Genomic DNA, 25,823 nt, shown 5'->3' on the forward strand with positions numbered 1-25,823 from the left:
TTAGAGCTCTCGGCCAATCAGATTTGAGTATCTTCTGTCCTCGGTCAGTGTTGAGCAGCTTTTAGTCAGCTCGACAGAATGTCTCTCCATTTATGGTAAGGTCAACTAGACAGCATTCTGTGTCTTCTGAACTTTACCCAAAGTGGAAACACTTTGTCTGGAAGTTGTTCTTGCTCAGCTGCTGTCTTGTACTCTTTGTCGATTCAACTCAGCAGCTTCATTCCGAAGTTATTCAAAGAAGGTCTTCTCGATCCTTCTTCCGCTGAGCTGCGTTTTGTACATAACGACAGCGTTTTTCATACATGGGCCGAGTTGTCTTGATCTGTTTGACTTGGGCTTTGACTTCCGTATTGGGCTTTAAGCCTTTTAGTCTTTATGTCTTATAAACAATTTTAACTCAACATTGAACAAACACATTAGTATAATAAATCAAAGCATTTAAAATTAGTGTGTTTAGAATATATTTAATTTTACTTAAATAATTTTGTCAAATCAAAATCATGTGGAAAGGTGTTTCAACAAACTTCCCCATTTTGATGTTGGCAAAACTATTCAGCGAGGAACTCAGTGTTGAGCTCCCTCATGATAGTTGACCTATTATTACTTAGCAAACTCCCCCGTCAGGGTTGAGCTACTGACTTAGTTTTAACTCTAAGCATTTTAAGGTTTGATCGAGTAAGTCTAAGGTCAGTTTTCAGATATAGGTCAGCTCATGGAACATATTCTATTTTACTCAGTCTTAAGCGGAAGGTGTAAGATTCAGAGAGCACTGAGTAATCATTTTTGTTCAATGGGTCTTATGAGACAGTGTTTTATAAACATACAAGACAGTATCAAACATATTATCAGCATTGGATACAATCAACAAGTATTACAAGAATTAAACATAGTTGATGTATTTGAAGATACATAATAGCATAATACTCAGCATCGTATGAAATAACTCAAGTTAGGATAAAAGATGCAAGTATTGTATTAAAGTAAAGTAGTCAGCATACATAGCAAAAGATGAGCATAAAAGAACATAGAGCTACAGACTAAGTCGGTTAAGACCGCGACAGTCAGCACGGCGGACAGCTCCTTAAGTTTGTCGGCACTTTCATTAATGCCGTCAAAGACAATAACGCCTTCATTCAAGACCTCCTTTGGTATGCCGATTTCAGCGGCGCTGAGCAGGCTCAGTATGTAAGCTTGAGACTTACCTACCCAGGTAATTGAATCTGTCAGTGCAGCAAAAACTTGATGAAAGGTCTTCAGCAAGGCTGAGTCATAATATTGACGCTGGAGATTGTTATGACGAACATGTGTGAATATCCTTTGGGAGTTGACCAAGATCTCATTTTACTTCATTTGGTCAGTGTCCATTTCTTGCTTATTCAAGTTCAGCAGACGAACTGCTTCGCTGATTTGCTCCACCGAGCATTGAGAGTAGGAAGCCAGTTGATGGTTGGTCTTGGTTTGCTCAGTGTGAAGCTGGGCAAAGAGCATCTTAACTTCATCAGAAGTTGCATACTGAGTGTTCGCAGATGACAAGGTCTGGAATTGGCCTTGAAGGGTGTTAAGATGTTGAACCGTTGTCAGTTGGAGCTCAGCCAGCTTTGATATTGAGTCCTGTCTGGGCTGATGTGATTGGATTGTGATCATATCACTTAGCAAATCCTTCAGTCCCTTAACTTCATTTAGAAGCAGAGTGACTTGAGACAGCTGAGCTGATGTAGTATTCATAGACCCAGCAGAAGGTTCAGCGTGTTGATGAAAATCCTTGATCAATGACTGCACCGAGTTGATTAGTTGTCTACCAGACTCGATGGCATACAGATAGTTGAGTGGTCCTTCATCATGTTGCCTAGTTTCCTCAGTTTGACCAATTGGTGGAGGAGTCGGAGTGATGACATGGTCAGTGACTAGAAGAGGGTTATCAATCTGCACTTGATTTTCTGGAAGAGATGATTGATCGGCAGTAGTGATGATTGGTGAAGTACTAATCCTAATGATGTCAGTGCTGACTGGGGCAGGAATGTTCTGAGTCAGCACTGTGCTTGGAGCAACAGCATTGATGAAAACTTGCTCAATTTGGCTTGTTGAGTTAGCGGAAGCATTCAAGTCGGCTTGTTCCTTTTGTGAAGAAACAGAGGCTTGCTTTTCAAGAGAAGGTTATTGAGAAGAGGGGGTTTGCTTACTGAAAAACTTCAGCTTAAGAGAAGAAGGATCTTTAGTCGGCTTTTGAATCGGTAGGTCAATGACAATTTTCTGACTTGCCTTGACTAATCTTCTTCTTCGAGGAGGAGTGTCAGCTTGGATAGACTCTCCTGAGTGAGAAGGAGAAGTCTCTTCTTGATCAGCATTAAGCTGGTCAGCTTGTTCTTGTTCTTTATCTGCAGCCAACTCAGTATTAGTTGGGTCAGCAGCTTCCTCTTCATAGGCTGTCTCCTCAGTGTCATCCTGACCACTGTCTTCTTCTTCTTCTTCCCCAGCATACTGATCTTCGTTATCTAGTTCTTCTTCCACCTGAGTGATGAAATGATCATCCAGTTCCACATCATCTTCTTGATACTCAGCTTTAGTTCCCTGACACTGTGTGAAGTGAGAATCACCTGGAACAATGATGTCAGTAGGGATAACATCAATAAGGGTCAGCTCTGAAGACTTCTTCTTCTTTTGAGGTTGCTCATCAGCATCTGTTCTTTCCTCTATTTCAGGCTCATCTTGCCTGCTTCTCTTTTCAGCCGACTTAGGTCTCTCCTGACCTTTTTGAGCAGCTGACTTTAGCTTCTTGGCCTGAGGCTCAGCCTTCTTTGAAGGAGTCCCAACAACTTTCCTTTTTCGAGCAGCTGGAGCCTTTGTCCCTTTGCCCTTCTTTAGGACAGTTGTCTCCTCATCAGCCTCATCAGCATTTTTGCCTTTCTTAATCGGTTGGTCATACTTCAGGGCACGCAACGCAGCAGCTGTGATCTCAGAGCCTTGGGCCTCAGTTTCCTCGAACAGATCAACCTGATGGTCTTTGAGGATTCTGGTTATGAGTGAGCCCAGCCTAAAAGTTCCAGTGCTCCTCTGGAAGCCAGCAATTAAGAAAACTGGCATGTTGATGGGTTTGAAGGTTTTAAGCCTTTTAGTCTTTATGTCTTATAAACAATTTTAACTCAACATTGAACAAACACATTAGTATAATAAATCAAAGCATTTAAACTTAGTGTGTTTAGAATATATTTAATTTTACTTAAATAATTTTGTCAAATCAAAATCATGTGGAAAGGTGTTTCAACATCAGCGCCAAAACATGATTGGATATGATATAAGGTCCACCATTAACAACTGCCTTAAAATCCTATGCCCTTGTAAACTTAATGACATAATAGTCATTTTCCAGGTCCGTAATGGTAACCTTCCCTTTCTTCTCCCATTGTGCCTGGATCCTCTAAGCAAAGTAACTAAAGCCAATCCTTTTCCCAAGCACAGTGACAATTAAGGCTAATTTCCATTTTGGTCTGAGGACGCGTTTATTCTCAGATGAGAGACGGATCACAGGACACAGCGGGTCCTCTTGTTCCCCATCCTCAACATCAGAGTCGGAAAAGATCTCCTCAGACTCATCCTCGATAAAAACATCCTCCATCATGGGTTCCTCCTCGACCACCCCTAACACCTTATCTCTCCAGGATGAATTCCCCAGTCTTTTCTCCAAGGTAAAATTATCAATCTTGTCCACAGTTTTCCACGAGCCTGGATTAGCAATAGAATAAGTGACATTTTGCCCCGCAGCCCCCTGGGCAAACGACTCGCCCATAGGGTCTTCCTCAACCTTCCTCGTTGCCCTAGGACCCGGGGACACAGCCGGATCCCGCGCCTGTCCCTCAACCACAACTGCCGGCACTCCCTCGGTAGGATTACCCTTCTCCGCACAAGGATCAGGGATCCGCTTACCAACAGCCCCATCCGGACCCCTGCCTTACGAGCCGCGGTGCAGATCCGCGCCCGAGTCAGGGCACTGCACGCCCGCACCAGCGCCAGATCCCCTTGCCTGCCCTCCCTCATCACCCTCCGTCACCCCCGTCTGCTACATACTTCCCGCCCCGTCCACCCCAAAATCCGCGGACAAATCCCACCATTCTTTTGCCGGCTCTGATCTCATATCCCCTGCGCCATCCCCACCAGACTCCGGATCCGGCGCCTCACCCCCCCTGCGATCCGACCGAACCCGCTCCCTAGAGCTTTCCCTAACCCTCTCCCCGCTCACCCGTCTCACACCAAAGGTAGCCGCCGATCTCCCGTCACCCCCCTCCAACATCCCATCCGGCGCCAGATCCGCGACCGTCTCCTTCCCCGCCGTGCGATCCCCCACTCCCAGCGCCGACCGGCCGCCCGCACCGCCCCTAGCCCTAGCTTTCTCTCGTTCTCTCTCTCGCTCTTTCTCTTGTTCTTTCGCCATATTAATGTACTTTTCTAGGGTGGTTTTCATTTTGGAAATTAAAAAGTGAATACTTTATTAAAATCATCAAATTAAAATCATTCTAAAGTTTAAATTTAATAGGTCTAGATCTAACATTGATTGGATAAATTCATCGGTAGTACCACGTGAAAACCACCGTTTCTAAATATTTAGTGTTAATTTTAAATAAATACCTTATAGTTTCACGTTTTTTGTAAATTGGTACCTGTGATTTTTTTTGTTACAAACCGAACTATGTGGTTTGCAAAAAATTTATTTTTTTGTTGACTTTGTCAAATTTGACCGATAATGACCTCAAAATGAAAATTTTCAAAAATGAAATGATATTTTAAGCAATTTTGATTTTTAAACCTTTTTTTTAGATTTGAGGTCATTTATGTGATGTTTTTTTATGATAGAAAAAATTAATGTTTAGAGAGAGAAAACTCCAAAAATGATGATTTTGAAAAATTAAAAATACCGTTCCATAGTAAATCTGATACTAAACAACTTTAATTCTTAAGTTTTTTATTTTATTTTATTTTGAGTAGTTATCGGTCAAACTTGGCAAAGTCAATAAAAAATAAAACATTTACAAATCAAATGGTTTGATTTCTAACAAAAAAAAAAAAAAAAAAAAAATCAGAAGTACCAATCTGTAAAAATATAAAACCACATGCATTTATTTGAAATTAAACCAATTTTTTTTTATAAAAAAAAAGAACCCAAATATTTATTCAGAAAGTATATTGTATGTAATTTTGTCCATTATTGATCTGTTCACCGCAAGATTCATAGCAAGCCCAAATATGAAGAAGCCCAGCCTATGATTGGAAAGTGAGAAGCTCGGTAACAATGGTTGTCCATGTCATGGACTTGCTTTTGCTTCTAGCCAGGCCTTTTCCCGTTCCTCCCTCTCCTGGATTTCGTCTTCAAGAATCTATTCTCATCTTATTCTTCTCTTCACCTAACAGGTTAGTGATCTTATTTCACGTCCTGTGGTTTCATTATTATGATTTTCTTCGCTCTGTTACTTTTTTTCTGTTTTTAGTTGTCTACCATAAATTTGCTGAAGGGAAAGCATATGTAATTGACTATACTACCTTGCTGTTGATCACCAGTATTTATTTAAATCAATCTAAATGAAAAATCCAACTGATCCAATTATATGTTTACCGCTATTCTTTTCTCTTCCATATCAATTTTCCCCGAAAATTTGTGTTTCTGGCTATTGCTTGCTAGATAGTTACTTGCATATGTTTGTAGTTTGAGAGTTTAAGCAGTATGTGTTATAGGCATGGAGACATTGGAAAAAGCCATGGAAATAGCCGGATTTAACATTGAGGAAAAGAAGAAAGTTCTTAGGAGAAAATTGGAACAATTGGAAAGTGTGGAAGCTGACATAAATACACAAGTAGAAAGTGCAGAGTTGCTATCCGGTAAGAAACGGAAGAAAGAAGTTTCAAATTGGTTGAACAATGTAGCAAGGGTGCGAGAAGAAGCAGAAAGCATAGAACGAGAAGCAGAAATCAGATGGAGCATAACGTTACAGAAGCGTATACAGAACAAGATAGAAGAGGTACAACAACTTGTTGAAAGAGGTGGATTTCACAAAGGGTTTGTCCTTGATGCACCTGATGATAGTATAAACCCATTGCTAGCCCCTGAATTAGTGGGGCATGAATTTCAAGTATGCAAGGATAGGATATGGGAATGTTTAGTTGAGGATGAAGTCTTCAGCATTGGCATTTATGGCATGGGAGGAGTTGGTAAAACTACATTGATCATTCACATTCATAATGAGATACTTGAAAGACAGAATCTTTTTCATTGTGTGTATTGGATTACTCTGTCACAAGATTGTAGCATTTCTAAGTTGCAAAGCTGTATTGCAAAAGCTATTGGTTTTGATCTTTCTGGTGAAGATGATGAGAAAAAGAGAGCTGCAAAATTGTCAAAAGCATTGATTCAAAGACAAAAATTTGTTCTCATTTTAGATGATTTGTGGAGTCCTTTTTCTCTGGAGAAAGTGGGTATACCTGATAAAATGAAACAGTGCAAGTTGATTCTTGCAACTCGATCATTAGATGTTTGCCTGAGGATGGGTTGCCAGAGAAACTTCAAAATTAAGCCTCTTTCTGATAAAGAATCGTGGGACTTGTTTAAGGAGAAACTAGGTGAAACCCTTGTTCCAGAATTTAAATCAATTGCAAAATCTATTGTTAGGGAATGTGCTGGTTTGCCACTTGGAATTGTTACCATTGCCGGATGCATGAGAGGGGTCGATGATATTTTTGAGTGGAGGAATGCATTGAGGGAACTGCAAGACCCAAAAGTTAATGAAAGTGAGATGCAATATGAGATATTCCAAGTGTTGAAATTCAGTTATAGTCGGTTGACTGATTTATCACTCCAACAATGCTTCTTATACTGTGCATTATATCCAGAAGATTATAAGATCAAAAGGGAGGATTTGATAGAGTATATGATTGTTGAGGGAGTGATAAAAGGAAAAAGCAGGGAAGCAGAATATGACAAGGGTCATACTATGCTAAACAGACTTGAAAAATTATGTCTGTTGGAAAGTGTTATGGAACGGGGACACAAATGCGTCAAGATGCATGACTTGATTAGGGACATGGCCATTCATATAATGAAACTTGATTCAAAAGCTATAGTTAAAGCTGATATGCAGTTATCTGAAATGCCAGATTGTGGGATTTGGACGGAAGATCTTGTGAGAATTTCACTAATGTACAACAACATACTGGAAATTCATGCTTGCCACTCACCAAAGTGTCCTAATCTTTCAACACTATTGCTTCGAGGAAATCACAGATTGAGATCAATTGCAGATTCTTTTTTTAATCGGTTACATGGCCTAGTTGTTCTTGATCTTTCTAATTCAGATATTGATGAGTTGCCAGGTTCTATCTCTCACTTGGTGAATCTAAATGCATTGCTGCTTTCAGAATGCAAGGCGCTAAAGCGTATGCCATCATTAGCTAATCTTAGGGAAATGAAGAAACTGGATCTCAGTTATTCTGGAATTGAGGAAGTCCCTCAAGGAATAGTATTGCTTTCTAATTTCAAGTATCTGAATCTTCATGGAACAAGGATAAAGGAATTACCATCTGGGGTGTTGCCTAACTTTTCCAATCTGCAAGTCCTCATTGTTGACCGAGTTAAAGCAGAGGAAGTGGCATCCTTAAAAAACCTGGAAACTTTGTGGTGCCGTTTCTATGATGTTAGTGCGTTTAATATGTTCACATCATCAACAAGTGTATCCAATCTAAACCAATATTATCTTATCATAGCACATCATAAACCCCCAGGTGATGTGTTACCGCGAGGTTCAAAACTTGTACATTTTGAAGATTGCAGTATCGGCCAAGGGGAAGATGCCTTGCTTCTGCCCAAAGATGTGCAGTGTCTGGACCTCTATCGTTGCAACATCAAAACAAGCAGTTTGTGCTTGAAAAAGGCAACCAAACTGAAATCCTTGACGATTGCATCTTGTGATAGGATACAGTGCCTGCTTTCTGTTTCCTCCTCCCCTTATGTATTTGAAAGCCTTGAGGACATTTATATTAGTGATATGAAGGACTTGCATTTCCTTTTCAGTAGAGACAGAGATACTGCGTATCCTCCAATATTACTGCCTCATGGTACCTTTTCCAATCTCAAAAAGTTTAACATGTGGGGATGTCCAAGTGTGAAGAAGTTATTCCATCCTAGCTTGGCATCAAACCTTCAAAATTTGGAAGAGATGTCTGTTCATTATTGTAGAAATCTGGAGGAGCTGATAGCAGATGAAGAACAAGAAGGAAGCCATAACAAGAAAACCAGAAACCAATTCACTTTCCCCAAATTACATTCTTTCAATCTAGGTAATTTACCAAAACTGAACAACATTTGTGGAGAAATGGTCTGCAGTTGTCTCCGTACAGTTTATGTGGACAATTGTATGCAGTTGAGGAGGTTACCGCTCTCACTTGTGGATGACCGGTCATCTCCTCTCCCTTGTCTCGAAAAGATCAAAGTATTTCCTGAAGCATGGTGGACGGCGGTGGAGTTGGACCATCCCAATGCCAAAAATGTGCTTTTGCCTCTTTGCCAGTTCAGTCCTTTCTGAAGCATTGAACTGCATTTCATTTCCTCATTTCTTGAAATCAATGTAGTTTATAGTGTATTGAACACTTGTGATTCTGTACCTACACTTGTGATTCTAACAAGTTGTATGTTCTGAGGTTAATAGCATTTTGAACTTTGTAAAATTCTTCAACCATCAAAGCAGGAGCTATCATTTTAGGAAAGGCCAGCATGACAAAGTGGACGGCTTTCAGGTCTCTTCTTTTGCTTAATGGTTTTAGTCCTAGAGGAGGCCAAGGAAAGGTAATTTAAAAGCTTGTCAATTTATCAAATAGAGTTAGTAGTGCCTGCTGATTCAGCTTTTTTAAACAGTAAGAACTGTTCGATTGTTGCTCGTATCAGAAAGAAAATCAGCTAACAGTAAACAATAGATATAGACATAGACCCTTAGCTTCTTTCATTATATTATACGGTTTGCTAAATATTTCTGCAGAATCCTTATGTTATATCTGCTTATCCTTGTGGTTCGAGCAGCGGCCCTGCAATATTAGTAGCAGCATATCTCGTAGCAGTATCATTGGGAACGCAGACGGATAGCTCCATCTTATGTCCATCAAATGCTTATTCACTAGTTTGTATTAAACCAACAGTTGGTCTCACTAGGCGGGCTAGAGTTGTGGTCCTAGACGATTCATGACCACCACAACCTAGTTTTTTCTTTGATTATCAATTCAATGTCAAAAGAAATTTCAGATGCTTTCCTTTATGCTTCATCTGCTCAAGCACTGTATAAGGAGCTTCAACATAGATTTTGTGAATCTATCTTTAACGATCTGAAAATGAAAATTTTCAAGAATTAAAGTTGTTCAATGTCATATTTTCTATGGAACTACATTTTCGATTTTAGAAAATCATCTTTTTTGGAACTTTCTCTCTCTAAACATTAACTTTCTCTCTCTTTACCAAACATCTTCTAAATAATCTCGAAATAAAAAAGTTGAAGAATTAAAGTTGCTTAGAATATTAGTAGTTCTTAAAATATGTCATTTTTGAAGTTGTTAAGAGTGATTTTAATAGTATCAATCGAAAAAGTCCTTATTTTGCTAAAGTTGAAAACCTTAGTCCTCGTTTTGTCAAAAAGTAAACCACAGTCCTTTATCTGAAAATTAGTGAAACCACATGGGTTTTATTTAAACTTTACCTTGAATATAATTGCATATGCGATGATAGGTGTTGTTTTCATCAGGAATATATGCAAAAATAAATAGGGAAAATTACAAAAATATTGATTTGTAAAAACAATCTATATGGTTTACAAATTTATAAATAAGGGTCTATATTTTTGCATTTTACAAATTTATGTATTCCTTTGAAATTTAAAGTGTAACTTTGCAAATTAGCTAAACCACGAGTATTTTTTGTAAACTTTTAAATCATGAGGACTGTTTTTACAAATCGGTCAAATTTTTCTAATAAATATATACAAATATATATTTTAAAATTTTTGAAAATACAACAATTATTTTTTTGACAAAATTACCCGTATACAACGTCAATGAACTGATGATGCCAGCCGAAAATCCTAAAAAATGTAACGACGACAACCTCAGTCCTCGTTGTTAACAAAAGAAATATCTTAAGGACTGAATTGTGAATCAGGCAAAACCACAATGGTTTTTTTTAAGGTGTAAAAATACCCATAACGTTTTGGATCAGAAGCAATTTTACCGCTAACATTAACAATTTGAGAAATAATTCATCAAATTGTCTTCTCAGTCATGAATCTTGTTATCTACACTTCACAGATGCGTCATTTTATCAGTAACAAATCACAAACATATATTGGGATGTGAAAAAAAAAAATATGATGTCTTTTGTACGAATTAGACAAAAAAAATTCACTGAATTCATAAATATTAATCTCAAGTTCTATTATTAAATTACAAAAAACATGAAATCATTTTTTTAAAACGAATTGTTATGCAATTTATGTAAAATAAAGAACAAAAATGTATGTATTTTATAAGTGTTTGAACTTGACCCATATTATCAACGTTAGAGGTAAAATTGCTCTTGGCTACAAACGTTAGGGGTAAAATTACACCATTTTAGATGTTAGGAATAAAATTGCTCATGATCTAAAACGTTAGGGGGGTATTTTTGCACCTTAACGCTTAAAAAAATCATTGTGGTTTTATCTGATTCACAATTCAGTCCTTAAGATATTTCTTTTGTTACACGAGGACTGAGGTTGTTGTCTTTACATCTTTTAGGATTTTCGGCTGGCATTATCAGCTCATTGATGTTGTAGAAGGGTAATTTTGTCAAAAAAAAAATAATTGTTGTATTTTGACTTTTCAAAAATTTTAAAATATATATTTATATATATTTATTGTAACAAGTTCACATTCAATGGATCGGATTTGGATGAGGAAAAAATGATTTTAGGCCAATCTACCCTAGACCCACTTGTATCTAAGACGAGATTGAATTTTACAAAAATAGCACCGCCGGACTAAGCTTGATTTTCTATATTAATATTAATTATTAAATTGATATATCTATATTAATTAAAAACCATATATATAACTTAGTTGGACTGGCTTGGAATTTGATTTTAAGCCAAAGCCCAGGCCCACGCCATACATGGCATTGCCCAAATATGAAAGTACCAACGACTTTCAGTCATTGACTTGCTTTTACTTCTACCCAACCCAGGCTTTGTCCCCTTCCTCTGGATTTCTTCAACACACCATTCTTCTCTTTACCTAACAGGTTCTGTCACCTGCTGTGCTTTCATTATTATGATTTTTTAGCCTAACTACTTTTCTGTATTTGCTGAAAGGATAAACATATGCATCATTCTAATTTCTAATTCAGTATGTTTAATTCACTACTTCTGTTATTTTTGTAGTTAGTATTGTGGTACCAAGATTTATAGACAAATGGAATTCTTTGCATTTATTGGTAATTTCATGGAGAGCATATTGGGAAAAGTGGAGCTCTTTAACAACGTATGTTCATTCATCAGCTATCACAACCGTATTGGTGAAAATCGGCAAACTCTCAAGAGAAAATTGGATGCATTGTGCAGTGTAGAGGATGACATATACAGAACACTAGAAGTATCTGAGTTTCATTCTGGAATGAAGCGCAGGAGAGAAGTCGGAAATTGGTTGAGCAGTGTTCAACGAAAGAAAGATGATGTACAAGGTCTGGATAAGCAAATCAGAGACAGGAAATATTCACTAGGACCATGGTGGGAAACTCGTCTCGAGAAAAGCATCTATGAAGTTGAAGATCTTCATCAGCAGGGAATGTTCGACAGTCTTTTGCTTGATGTGAATGAAAATAAAGGGAATAAATTATTGACAACAGCTTTGGTAGGTCAAAATTCAAATGGAGGAGTTCTGGAGAGGATATGGACTTGCTTGAAGGATGATGAGATGCAAAAAATCGGTGTTTACGGAGTTGAAGGGATTGGGAAAACAGCCATAATGATGCAAATCCATAATCAAATCCTAGAAAATGCTGCTTTTGATCATGTTTACTGGATCACTGTGTCTGATGATTTCAGCATTCACAAATTACAAAGTGATATTGCCAAAGAAGTTGGAGTTGATCTATTTCATGAGGAAGATACAAGAAAAAGGGCAGCCAGGCTACATAAAGTACTCTTAAGAAGAAAGAAATATGTGCTCATCTTAGATGGACTGCTGAGTTACTTTGATGAGCATGAGGTTGGTATTCCAACTCAGGAGAATGGATGCAAGCTAGTTATAACCACTCGAACACGGAAGTTGTGTCGAAGGATGGATTGCCAAGAAGACATTGAAATTGAGGCTCTTCCTGCTAGAGAGGCAGAACAATTATTCCGGCAAAAGATAGGACATAAAGACTTGAATGATCCAGAGATTGAAGAATTTCTGTATCGAATTGTCAAAGAATGTGGAGGCTTACCAATGAAAATCATCGGTATTGCTGAGAGTTTGAGAGGAGTCGACGACATCAATGAATGGAGAGACATGTTGAATGAACTTACACAATAATGTCTTTTATTTGTAGACCAAAGTGATGTAAAGGCATCTGGTCTTAAAAAAATGTTGCTGGAAAACAGACAATAAGAAAGCAATCAAAAGGGGAACTTCATCAAAATTATTCACTGTAGTATAGAGATTCCAGCTAATATTTGAGTTTATACATTGAATAATACAATCTAAGGCGTAACTTATTCATTGTACAAAACCTTTAAAAGAAAACTGTCTACAAATGTAGGGACGGATTCTAATTTGCTGGTCTATAACAAGATCTGTCTGTAAAAACCAGCAGTCTTTTCAGCTATCCAGCACAGCCATTTTTTTGGTAAAAAACAACTAGCATAATTTAGATTCTGTACGGATTTCTACTCAAGAAAGAGAACTATATCGACATGGAATTGGATAGTTGGAGTCAAAAGTAACTCGAGACCAGGGACTTGACACAATCAGTGGGTATTTTTTCAGCAAAAGCCGTTTTCAGCTCCTGTACTTGTCTAAATTTTTGTAATAAGTCCTTCCACTTTGAAATTGTCCTTAGTTAGTCACTGTACTTGTAAGTTTTAGATAATCTTGCCCCTAACTAACAAATCCTTCAGGTATAATTTCCAGCCTTAGTTAATTGGCTTAACAAAAACTAACAAGATTACATCTGACCTGAATGACAGGCGTGCCAATTAACAAAAAATGGGTGATATGCCTAACAGATTTGTTAGTCAATAGCTAGATTATCAAAAAACTACAAAGTACAGGAGCTACCTATAAGGACAAATCAAAGTACAAGAGCTTATGAACGAAATTTAGGCAAGTACACAAGCCAAAATTAGATTATGCCGGATTTCTTCAAACTCAAATCAAGAACCAATCACACCAAAACTCTACTTTAGAATTTAAGACGCCTTTTTTAGCTCTATGATTGCTATGATGCACCAGTGTGTCAAGTATGCCAAAGCAAAAAGAAAAAAGTCTTCATCAACACAAATCCTCATCTGCATGATGACTTACCTAACCGTGAACATGGAACTTATGTTCATATGTCCATGAAGATTTAGAAGACTTCAAAGGTTAGAAGAATCCCAGCTAGCATAAACAGCTTCAACAAGTTTCTCATGCAATGAAGCACTAGAGCAAGCAATTATGCCTCGATCAAGACCTTGCAAGTATACTCCCCTTGAGAAGTCTAGAGGCCTTCCTCCAGCATCGGTTACCACACCACCGGCCTCTTCTACTATGACCACACCAGCAGCATGATCCCATATCTTCTCCTTGTACCCACATGATGCAAATTTCATCAAAATTTCAGCATCTCCTCGAGCTATGGCTGCATATTTCACCATGCTATGTACACGCAAGGGTTGTGTTCTGCCATTAGAGAGTGAAGATGGAGATAAGACAATAAAAATAGAACACAGCAAGGTAATGCATATCTATCATTGCACCAAGGGGGAAAAGGGATGAAACAGAAAAGTAGAGATACACAAGAGTATCTACTTTTACCAATTATTAATGCTTTTGCAAGAGAGAGCATATAATTCAAAAATGAATTTATAAATCAAGCTAGAAACTTGCAGAAAACTTAGCAAGGTAGCTTCCATTAATTTCTATCTAAGACAGTATTTCATTGGTAACATCGAAGTCTGGGTTCTTTCCTCAACTTATGATCACATCATTAACTTAAATTGGGTCTGGAATGTCAGTTACCAGGAATTCTAATTCATGCCTTCAAGTAGTAAGAATGCTTTGGAGATTTAGTCATATCATATCATTCCTACAGAGATGAGGGTGTCATAATTCTTCTTTTAAAGCACCTTCAAAGTAGACAATATGGAGAAAATCCTCTCCTTTTCTTTCCCATATTTCACAATACATGTTTCAAGCAGTCATATCAACTATCCACATGAATTTTAAAAAACGTTCCATTAAGCAGGGATAACAACAGGAAACAAAAAAAAATAACATACCTTAGCCCCATGCTGTAAGCAACTCCAGCTGACAAGACATGGTTTGAATTGGACTTCTCTACAGGTTCACAGAAGGTGGCTTGCTCTGGATCATCAATGGAAGAAACTTGTATCTGTTGTGCAGAATTTGGCCATTCAAAGTTCTTATTTTCATGGATCAATGGCTGCATCCATGCCTTACCACTCCCTCTCCGTGCATACATCACACATCCTTTTTGCCAAGTATCAGAAGTAGGTGAAGACAAATTTGACATGCTCTGGTGATATTTATGGTGATGATTCAGCAACTCTTTCTTCATAGGGTAATTTGGACACCCAAGAATTCCAAACACCACTTTTCCTTCATCAATTAAGGCTAAAGCGATAGCATACTGATCTCCACGCACAAATCCCAATGTTCCATCAACAGGATCAAGTACCCAATGCTTTCCAGTGGATCCCCCAGTTGAGTTGCATCGATTGATGGCTTCAAGAATTTGTTCACTTCCAAGTGCCTCTGTTGGACCCGGAAGACCATATTTTGATGATTTAGCTAAGATCTCATTTACAGTGTTTGTGACAGCCATCAGTAAGCCTGCTGAGCTAGCTTCAGAGAGAGTTTGAACATCTTCTTCGGCAACAATGGATACATTTTGACCCCTGAAAGACTCTGACAATATCCAGCTAACAGTAGCTTGAACACTCCAATCTGTTCAGCCATTGAGAGTCAGATAAATAATACAACATAATATAATTGCAAATTGATTATAACAGTAAAGCAGTAGTTTGATCATGTTATAGGAGCTCTAGCCTATATCAGCCTATCCTACTATTTTGCAAGTTTATACTTCAAATTATTGTGAGCATAACCAGAGAATAAAGCCTTTTGAAACTTAAATAGAGAAACAGAGTTTGAGAAGATGGTATTTTGGCCTTTTAAATGCATTCTTCCAATTACCAGGCATATTGATTATCAACATTCACTTTTAAGGTAATCTTACACATACCATACCAGCATAAATATTACATACAATCACCAGACCTTGATACAAGAAAAGAGAATTCTATATCCTTATTGCACAGCCCAAATTACTGATGATTTAATTTACGACTGCAACGGCAGAAAAATCAAACGTTAGTGAAACAACATTCAGAACTTCTTATTGTGATGCAATGATATGAGAGCTCAATTTTAGAGCCGGATTTAAGTTGTTCACACAATATTGGAACCTGGAATTACTTTATTGTAATTATAACAACAATGACAACCAAGCCTTAGACTGCACTAGTTGGGGTTAGCTATATGATTACATTTACTCTGGTTCATTGTAAAACCATCTGAAAATCTAATAATCAGAGATCAATTTCAATATCCTTCATCAAGTTAATCTGGATCTTCTTCTTTCTTTTCTAACTATATTGAATCATATTATCTCATATTTTAATATTTATGCACAGAAACATCCATAGGCTGATGTTGAACATGTCCAACGTCCAAACCACCTCAAAGGTCCTTCCACACACAACTTTTCTTGAATACAGTCATTATAAATCTTATTCATCTGTCTGAGCCCACTGATTTATCTGAACATCCTTACATCTACTACACTCATTTTCTCTGATTAATATGGTTGTAAATGATTATATATGGTGTAAATGAAGAGATTAATATAAAATCTATTATTGGACCTTAACTATCAGCTTATGCTTTTGGTTCAATTGCTTCCATGACAATGCCAAAACTTGAAGATGTATGTCTCATACTTCCAATAGTATATCTAACTTACTGATTGTGAATTCTGGCTGCTCCTAGCACCATGTCATTTTTTATAACCATTTAGTTCATCAACAGTCTCGTTTCTGTCATCTTATGATAAAATAACCACTTCCTAATCAACAACAACAACAACAACAACAACAAAGCCTTAGTCCCGAAATGATTCGGGGTCGGCTAACATGAACCATCATATAAAACCGTGAAAATCAAGTCGTGTCAGCGACACAGATTCGCTCCCTCCACTCCGTCCTATCCACTACCATATTTTCCTCAATTCCCAATAAACTCATATCACTCTCGATCACCCTCCTCCAAGTTTGCTTAGGTCTTCCCCTACCCCTCACCACTACATCCCTTTGCCACTCTTCGGTTCTCCTAACCGGCGCATCAAGCGCTCTACGTCTCACATGGCCAAACCACCTTAGTCGGTTTTCTCTCATTTTATTCTCAATAGATGTAACCACTTCCTAATCATGCTAAAAAAATCAATTTCACATGCTGAAAAGCAACATAATGCTCGGAAGTAATTGTTTGATATTCGCAGTATCCTGCATTGCCTAAGAATATAATGACAGTTTCTATACTCTATGATCCAGAAATATAGGAAAATATAGTCGTACATGCCTATTATTTGTGTCGGGGTGGCTAGCATTTAGTAGCCCTGCAAAATATTTAGTACCACTTACGTGCTCAAAAGAATTAACAAGATGATAGCTAATTGTAAATTGTAATAGAAGAATTTTAGAAGCAATTATATGGATTAGTATACATTTGTCTACTTCCTATCTTAATTCTTGTATATAAACTCTTTATCTTTCAATATATAAAATGGAGTATGTTTCTCCCAAATTAATATGGTATCACAGCCTTCTTGAGCTTCTGGGTTTCGAGTATTCCCTAGAGAGAGTCACTCTAGCTCCACTTCCTCTGGAGTTTTGTTTTATTTGACCACCACCCTCAGAAGATGACCAGATTCTCGGTGCGTGGTCACATAGTGACATGTCCAACATCTTCTTGGATTCCAATCACTTTCTCTAGCCTAACCTCCATTTTCGACGATTATCTTAAGTAGGTATTTTTCTTGGGTTGCTAACTTTATACTCCTGCTTTGTGTGGGTTGTTGTACTCCTGCGCCTTTGCTGATTTCTTCTTGGATACTTGCTTCCCTCTCTTTCTTTGGTAAAGACTAAGTTTCTTTTCAGTGGTTGGCTGAGTCTTTGCAGAAGATCACACTATTTCTTCGTGTTTGGATTTCTTTTACCTTAAACTATTTCTTAGTGAGCAGGTTTTTGGGTAAAGTTCATTTCTGGATTTTATGATTACTGCTTCAGTGATAGATTGTTTAAGTTTGGAAGGTCATCCTCACTGTTGTCTTGGGCCAATATAAATAGTTACGTTCTTATTCTTCAGCAGTCACTTCCTCTAGTCTCTGATTATTTCTATGGTCTCATCTCATCTAACAACTAGTTGATGTCTTTACTAGAGCTTCACCAAAGCTGGGTTAGATTTCTATCTTCGCTCCAGCTTGAGGGGGAATGTTATAGTACGAACAAATGTGAACATAGCTAGTTGTAATAGAAGAATTTTAGGAGCAATTAGGATTAGTATATATTTATCCACTTCCTATCCTCATTCTTGTAAATAAACTATTTATCTTTCAATATATAAAATGGAGTATTTTTCTCTAAAAGTAATACATCTCAAAGTCCTTATGCGTCCATTAAATCTCAGTTTTCAAGTATTAGCCCAAACCTTATAGACCATAAATGATTCTACTCTCAAGCATAAGGTGATGCTTGATAATTCAAAGTATCCAGCAATAAAGAAAAAGGTTTTGTTTCATGGTCTAAATTCTTCAGAGATGCCAAGAGATAAAATTAGTTTATGTCAATTCTCTCATCAATGTTGTACCATCTAATAATTCTCCAAAAAGTGTATTAATAATTAAAGACAAAATAATTACAAATAATCTTCTCCAATTGACAAGCAAACTAACCCACTTTGTATAGATTGGTAATGAAAAGTAAAAGAAGAGATCTACATAAAGCTTCTTTCCTTTATATCTATTTTAAAGTGCAGGCTGCAACCCCATGCTATTGTAACAAAATGCAACAATTTGAACTGTATTTTTCTTAACTGAGCTTGATGTATCAACAAAAAAATAAAATAAACTAAGGAATTTCCCCTGCTTCTTAGATCATATTAGTAATAGTAGTCCATTGCATTCTGGATAAACCACCAATACATATGCATGATCAATCATTAAAATTTAAGAAGAAAAGTCTAAACAAGGTTTTCTAAAGAGCCACAAAAGCAACATTCTCAATGGAACTTATATATGCTGCAATTGGAACATTATTATAAATTGCAGAACCATAGTCGACATGGTCACAAGTTATAAAGCACAGAAAAGTGAAGCCGAAATTTGATTATAAACAATAAGCATTATTTCTTTTCCTCAATTCTAACAATTTCTTTTGAAAGTGGTAGAAACAGATTCTGGACGTCCATATATTTTTCAATTCTTGAGAAATGAAGACACAAGAATAAAATGCCAAATGACTATGCGCAATAGCATACTACGTAAAAGTTTATAATCATTCAAAACGGAACAACTAATTCAAGATCCTAATACCTTCAGACAGCAGACCAAAAACAAAAAATCAGCACTAAATGGAAAGACCTAAATCGAAAAGTGAAATTACCTGCAACAGTGACGGGAGAATCATCATCCTTAGATGTAACCTGATCGATGCTCTTAGAAACCAGCCCTTCTTGCACTCTTTGGCAAAGAGAGCAAGCCATGTGTACAACTTTGACAGCGATATCAAATTCTTTAGCGTAGTTCCCCGCATTCTCCATGATTTTGATAACGCTAAAAGCTTGTATTAGAGTAAAGGAGATACAAAAACCAAGCCTTTAGCAAATAGGAAGCTGAGGATATCAGCCAGAAACAATGATTGAAGGCGCCACCAAGTGGTTATTATTTGAGGCAAGATCGTTTCCTGTCAACGTTACTGAAACAAAATGAGATGTTGATAGGTAAGAATTGTGGCAGAGTAGTTTGTTTGGTTGGAGAGAAAATAATGAAAGGGGAGGCGTAATGTTGCGATGCATCTCTTTAGATTTTTTTAGTGCACTTTTTGGGGCTTTTCAGCGTTGAACTTCTACCAAATTAAAGGTCGTAGATTTTCTCACCTATGCTCTTTTGTCAAATCAGCTGCTTCTTTTTTTTTTTTTTCTTTTTTTCTTTTCTCCCTCTCCCTCTCTCTCTGTACATTAGCATTCTAAATGGAGCTGAATTAGACTTTTCATGGCTGGGCCGGGGCCCGGGCCTAACCGGGCTTAATACTAAAGATCTAATTTCTAAGCACAACCCAACCTCGCTTGGACAACTATTATATTTTTATTAGAAAATTAAATTAAAAACTAAAATGTAGTTGATAAATCACATAGATGTATAACTATTTCCTTTACACTAATCAATAATTAAACATTTGTATCCAACGGTTTGATTTTATGACAATCACATTTTGAAGATACAATTATTTCAACAAACTCGTAGTGTTTATCGTAGCCATTCAAATGAGCATGTAAAAAAATCGCACGAATTGCATCACAATTAATCTTGATCACCTCAGGTTGAGGAGGAACCCATTTGCCAATACTAGTATCTGCTCTTAGCCCTGGAAAGAGCATTGTGCACTTCCCGAATAAATGTCACATCGTTGAGTGCGTCTTTGCCACACATGACTTTATTATGGACAAACCAAAGCATCCATAACATTGCACAGAACCGTCTGACCTCATCCTTGGAAATCAATTTGAAAACCCAGCCCAACCAATGGAAACAAGACTCACCATCTACCTCATAGACTTTGACCGCAATCCCACAACATTTCCATATATGCTTGATCCAAATGTAATGTTTGAAGATATGGATGGGAGAACCATTTGGACATCTTCAATATGTCGACCAGTTAGATTTGTTAGACAGGGGATGGAATCACAACAGAATGATCAAAGGAAATGAATGATCTTAGGTGGTAAGGTTAATCTCCCCAAACACTTTCATAATCCACTAGGCCCCTTTGACAAGCTCGGGATATTATCGAGAATACTGTTAACTAGACTGCTACTTGATATCTTGTCTTCACTTCATAGTCTCCATTTTTAGGAAGTAGTCAAAATAGATTGTTATTGCCAGCATTCTTTCTGAGCGGGATTCTGAGTATCATTTTCGTGTCTTCCTCATTGAAACAATTAGAAGAACGTCCACCTTTCAGCTTGCATCTTCTCTATTAATAAGAGACCTGGCCAACTCGGACGGAGGATCCATTTTAAGAACTAGTGGCCTGAGACGGGGGAGTCTGAGGATCCATCTGAGGGACTAAATATGAATGCTACACCCATCCCTGATTCGCCACAAATCACCCTCAAACAACACAGATTTGACACTCAATCAACTTCTCTAGACAAAGCTATCTTTGGCTCTGCCAGTCGCATCAATTAATATTGTATAAACACAAAATGATTGAACTGTCTTATCCTACTATGGTGTTTATCACGTGATTCATAGGTAAGGTCGTAACTAACTCTAAGGGTTCAAACCAACAGTCAATATTTGGGCTTATGAATCATTCAATCAGACATGCAAATACAATATAAAAAAGAATCATAAACATGGAAATGAAACCAAACTGAAACTTATATTAAAGATGATGGAAAATTATCACAATATTACAACCAATTCGAAATTCAGAGAGATCTTCTAAAGTTAACAAGATTAAAAAGGAAAGAGGTCACCTTTATGAAACTTGTTCACTCGAGCGGTCATCATTCTGAATTGGAGGTTGTACTTTGGAAACTTGTGGTTGGATGGTAGATGAAGCTTTTGCAGATGAACAATGGCAGGATGAATGAATTTCAGATATGTCTCAATGGGATACAAAATTTACAATAGCAACTCTGGATAAAAGAATGGATACAGTTATAAAGAAAAATGGAAAACGAGCTAACAATGGATGAAAAGAATTATATAGGACACTAACAATGGCTAACTCCTTTTGTAGATAAATAACCCAAGTATTTAAATGCAAAATAAAAGCTGAAGATAATCTTAAATATCTGCCAAAATATTTGTGCATGATTTTTCATATTCAAATTGAATAATAAGACTGAGTCCAATGAATCTGGTCAGGAACTACTCTGATTTTGAATCCCCTTAAATATTGCACAATTTCACAAAATCCTATAAGATAATTACCTAAAATCAATTAATTATGTTACCAAAAAAACTTTTTAATTGCCAAGTCAAAATTGATTTATTTTTAATAAGTTAATTTCATAATTTTGGATATAAATTAAGCTCAAAATCAAATATGAAAAATCAACCTATTAAAAGTAGAAAAATACTTACAAAATTTAAGAATGTTAACAAAATACTTAAAATTGACAAAACAAAGATACATCAATTTTAAAGTAAATAAAAAGACAATAAAATGCACGAAATAATCCCTAAAATTGTACTAAAAGATAAGGGTAAAATACCGCTTTCACTGCTCATCCCAAAACCGAAAGTCAAGCAGAAGTTGTAAAATCAGACCTTGGGTGACCTTTTAAAAAGCATTTGTAAGAAAAAACTTAAGACATGGGATTTTCCAGTGGCACAAGCAGAGTTCTCAAATAATAGAGCCACACATTCATGTATCGAGAAGTCCCCATTTAAGCTTATATATACCAAATTTCCTAACCACATGCTTCATTTGGTGAACGTTCCAAAGGAAAACGAGTATAATGTGACTGTTGAAATGTTCATCAAAGAGATTCACAAGTGTATAAGGAGGTTAGAGTTAGAATTAAAGAGAATAATGCCAAATTGAAGGCCAAAGTGGATGAGCACCAAAGAGAGGTACAATTTGAGGTTGGGGATAAAGTGACGGTGTATTTGAATAAAGAGATGCTAGCAAGTGCACCAAGTAGTAAGATCCGACCCCGGAATATATGGCTCGTTCAATTTTATGAAGAAGTTGAATCTGAATGCAAATCATGTTACACTTCTGAATTGGTTGGGAAAGACTTCTCATTCGTTTAATGTGAAAGATTTGAGCCCAATGAAGTCGGATGCCTCTCTTGACTATCCTACACAGATTTAGGTGTCTGATACTTTTCAAGAAAATGAGAATGGCGAGGACATAAATCCAACTCAAGAGAACCAAGTGAACATTTAAGACGTTTCAGAGGAGTCGGGAGTACAAACGTAAATTCTTATTTCTCTCATCGTAAGACTATTCTTATGAATTTACTTCAGAAATTACGCCACTGGAGGCTAGGATTCTTCATCCAAATTGAGATTTTTTTTTTAATTTCTTCAAATTTTAGCTTGTAAACTTTCTTTATTGAGTTAGAGTTAAAATCAACACATTTCCTCTCTCAATTCCTCTTTACATCACAGTGACATAGCCCACAAACTCACAATATTGTCAAATATGAGTAAGCAAAATAACCGATAAACAATTACCAAACCGATAATCGAATCGAAATTTTAGTTTGGTTTGGTTATTTTAACATATTGGTTCGATTCAATTTTAATTTTGGTTTAGTTTGATAATCGATTACTAGAAAAAAAATATATCAACGTAATCGATAACCGAACCGAATTTAATATATAAATATAAATAGTATAACTTTATTTTTACATATGTAAGTAACATATGAAATATAAAGACCAATCCTAAAAAATTATACTCAAATATAGCCTCAATACGTGTTACAGTTGTATTTGGATCAAAACATCAACCGTCACTTAAACTTTTAAAAGTTCGAAATGATTTCATATTTTTGTCAAATTTCATTCAATAACTCTTATATCTTAATATAATTTTTTGGATGCAGAAAATACGAGACATCTCCGTCATGTATCAAATAGAAAATGGATAAGGTATAAAAATACCCCTAACGTTTAGGGTCAGGAGTAATTTTATCTCTAACATCTAAAATGGTGCAATTTTACCCCTAACATAGGCAGTCAAGACCAATTTTACTCCTAACGTTGTTAAATTAGATCAATTCCTACGACTTTCTCTAGTAACAGCTTCTTCAAAAGCTTCAACCTTCAAACTCCAAATCAATAAATACACTTTACAACACTCTTAATTTGTTCCTAATACCTTCACTTGCCACCAAAATTCCCAAAATACTTTCTGCTTCGTGGTTCAGGCACAGGCCGACTTAATATAACGATCATGTTACAGTTTTTTCGGCAAATTGTACGTCTTCTTCAGGAACTTCACAACTGTTTCATCGCTCTGATAACATAAATTTCTGAAATTGTTTCAATTTTGACAACCTAGGGTAAAATTGCACTTGACTGCCTACGTTAGGGGTAAAGTTGCACAATTTTAGATGTTAGGGGTAAAATTGCTCCTGACTGTAAATGTTACGGGTATTTTTGCACTTTATCCCAATAGAAAATATTAAATAGACAAATAATTAGGAACTTAAGGTTGGTGAAATTTTAGAATTATTGAATGTAATTTGATTAATAATATGAGGTTATTGAATGCAATGGAAGAACATCGTATAAAAGTTATAGATATAATTAAATAAGAATATGTGTTCACTGAATGTTATTTGACCAGAATAATCAATCGGTGGAAATTGGAGATTGGGTAGGTGGTAAGATTAGTGAGTTATAAACTGTAAGAGAGCTACTAAAAGAAAGGGCAATTTACATAACCACCAACTGTATAATTTCCACCCACCCACACCAACACCATGAAAGTAATTAAGGCAGGTTACTGTCAACAAAAGCATGAGATGAAACCACAAAAACTAAATATCCAACTTATCTTTCATAAACTGGCCCCCACACTTTTCCATTATTTTCATATTCCTGGCCATGATTTATGCCAACCATGCCTTTTTAATTGCTCGACCTTTAACCTTAATACTCTCTAATACACATATATAATAGTATAACCAGTGGCCAGCTCATCCCATTACTTTTGAAAGATACACACTTGTTGTGTTTGAAAATGGTTTGTATGTGTTTCTTAGTTGACCAACACAGGAGAATCAGGAGCAGTAAGCCGGTGGCCGGAGCATGTTCCAGGTGCGGCTGCAGTGCTAGCGTTGCTGACATGAGAACCTCCACAAGGTTTTGCTATGTTCCCTTTTATTGGAAGTCATGGAAGGCTGTTATGTGTACTTTTTGCGGAGCTATACTCAAGTCTTACAGATAGACTTTCTTCTACACCTTTCTGCTTTTTTCTTCTCATGTATAACTATAATTATTTAACTTCATAATATATATATATATAAATATATGTAGGAATTAGGATCAACAAACTCTGGATTTCCACGAAATGACCATATATAGGAGAAAGGTCATATATACTGTAACATTTTTATCTTACAGATCACTTTCTCACTGGTGGATTTAGTAAGAGCATACTTTCTTCAATTTCTATGATAAATTAATAAATTCATTTTCAAATGTTTTCAATTTCATTCATTAGTTAAGCTTCTTGTTGTTGTATGCTAATTTCAAGGTTAATGACCTGCAATTGATGACGATAACATATGCTATGGCTGAGAAAATGGCTTAAGATAAATAGAGTCATTATGTAATTGGGTGAAATTAAATTACTAGGAACTAAATTTTTTTAATCCAGAATTGCAAAATACAATTCTCTCTCATTTGTTCAAAATCTTCAAGACACTCTTTTATTGGATTCACAAGTTAAAGTTTAAGGAGATTGCGTCAAAATCCAATTCTAAATTTTTTTTATTTATTTCTCAAATCACTAAAGTTACATTAATTTGATGGAAAATATTTTCTTGATTTTTTTTTATATTTCTTTGGTTAGAAAAAATAAGTCAATGTAAAATTTAGGTTAGTAAATGGAAAAATATATAGAAAAATAAAAATGTTTTATCTTTTTAAAAAAAAATTTAAATGTAAAACATTTTGTAAGCATTTTAAAGCTCTATCCTATTAAAAAAGGGCAGACATACAAAAATGGCGAAAGAACGGGAGAAAGCTAGGGCAAGGACGTTGGCGACGCTGGGCAGTGCAGGCGGTGCAGGCGGCCGTTCGACGCTGGGAGGGGTGGATCAGGCGGCTGGGAAGGAGCTGGCGTCGGATCTTACGTCGGAGGGAGAGGGGGAAGAGAGAGCGGTCGGGTTTCCTAGGGAAAGGCGGGGGAGTGGCGAGCGGTTGAGAGATCGCTCAAGGGAGAGGGGACGGACGGCTCGCCAGGGGGGTGAGCGGATGGATCCGGCAGGTAACAACGAAGGAGAAGGGGACTGGGGGTCGGGAGTGATTAGGGATCGAATAGATCCGGTTGCGGCACAGAGTTCTGGTGAGGGCGGTGTGTATAGCGTAGATCTGTCTAGGGCGCAAGCGCCGCTTCAGGCCGCGCAGGCCGAGCAGGCTGCGGAGGCCGCGCTTGCCACGGGAGGGATGGCTTGGGGCCCTGCTTCAGGGGAGTTGGGTAATCTGTGCCCTGGTGATGGTGCGGATGAGGGAATTGCTGCCACAGGTATGCCGG

At 36.9% G+C, this 25,823-nt stretch overlaps 4 protein-coding genes across 7 annotated transcripts; 3 read left to right on the top strand and 1 right to left on the bottom strand.

Annotated features, from left to right (window-relative positions):
- The first annotated feature begins 5,246 nt into the window (after positions 1-5,246).
- LOC136218911 (probable disease resistance protein At4g27220) lies at positions 5,247-9,284 on the top strand. Of its 3 annotated transcripts, none has more exons than XR_010683973.1 (3): positions 5,247-5,400; positions 5,722-8,821; positions 9,012-9,284. XR_010683973.1 is itself a non-coding variant. In XM_066006083.1 (2 exons), the coding sequence occupies exon 2, from the start codon at positions 5,724-5,726 to the stop codon at positions 8,559-8,561; it is 2,838 nt and encodes a 945-aa protein (XP_065862155.1). In that variant the 5' UTR covers positions 5,247-5,400; positions 5,722-5,723; the 3' UTR covers positions 8,562-9,284. The 3 variants fall into 3 exon arrangements, 1 of the variants encoding a protein (XP_065862155.1); XR_010683974.1 differs by having other exon boundaries at positions 9,053-9,284; XM_066006083.1 differs by having other exon boundaries at positions 5,722-9,284.
- Positions 9,285-11,157: 1,873 nt separating this feature from the next.
- LOC136218913 (disease resistance protein RFL1-like) lies at positions 11,158-12,567 on the top strand. The gene is made up of 2 exons (XM_066006085.1): positions 11,158-11,293; positions 11,433-12,567. The coding sequence occupies exon 2, from the start codon at positions 11,464-11,466 to the stop codon at positions 12,565-12,567; it is 1,104 nt and encodes a 367-aa protein (XP_065862157.1). The 5' UTR covers positions 11,158-11,293; positions 11,433-11,463.
- LOC136218912 (3',5'-bisphosphate nucleotidase AHL) lies at positions 12,554-19,436 on the bottom strand. Of its 2 annotated transcripts, XR_010683975.1 has the most exons (4): positions 18,975-19,436; positions 14,514-15,201; positions 13,558-13,914; positions 12,554-12,624 (listed from the first exon to the last, which is right to left on the bottom strand). XR_010683975.1 is itself a non-coding variant. In XM_066006084.1 (3 exons), exons 1-3 carry the CDS (start codon positions 19,129-19,131, stop codon positions 13,611-13,613), a joined length of 1,149 nt encoding a protein of 382 aa, XP_065862156.1. In that variant the 5' UTR covers positions 19,132-19,435; the 3' UTR covers positions 12,664-13,610. The 2 variants fall into 2 exon arrangements, 1 of the variants encoding a protein (XP_065862156.1); XM_066006084.1 differs by lacking the exon at positions 12,554-12,624 and having other exon boundaries at positions 12,664-13,914; positions 18,975-19,435.
- A 4,733-nt stretch (positions 19,437-24,169) lies between these two features.
- LOC136220684 (uncharacterized) lies at positions 24,170-24,739 on the top strand. The gene has a single exon (XM_066008477.1). The coding sequence runs from the start codon at positions 24,306-24,308 to the stop codon at positions 24,510-24,512; it is 207 nt and encodes a 68-aa protein (XP_065864549.1). The 5' UTR covers positions 24,170-24,305; the 3' UTR covers positions 24,513-24,739.
- The last annotated feature ends 1,084 nt before the right edge of the window (positions 24,740-25,823 follow it).

Source organism: Euphorbia lathyris, chromosome 2, assembly GCF_963576675.1.
Source record: "Euphorbia lathyris chromosome 2, ddEupLath1.1, whole genome shotgun sequence".
NCBI lineage: Eukaryota > Viridiplantae > Streptophyta > Magnoliopsida > Malpighiales > Euphorbiaceae > Euphorbia > Euphorbia lathyris.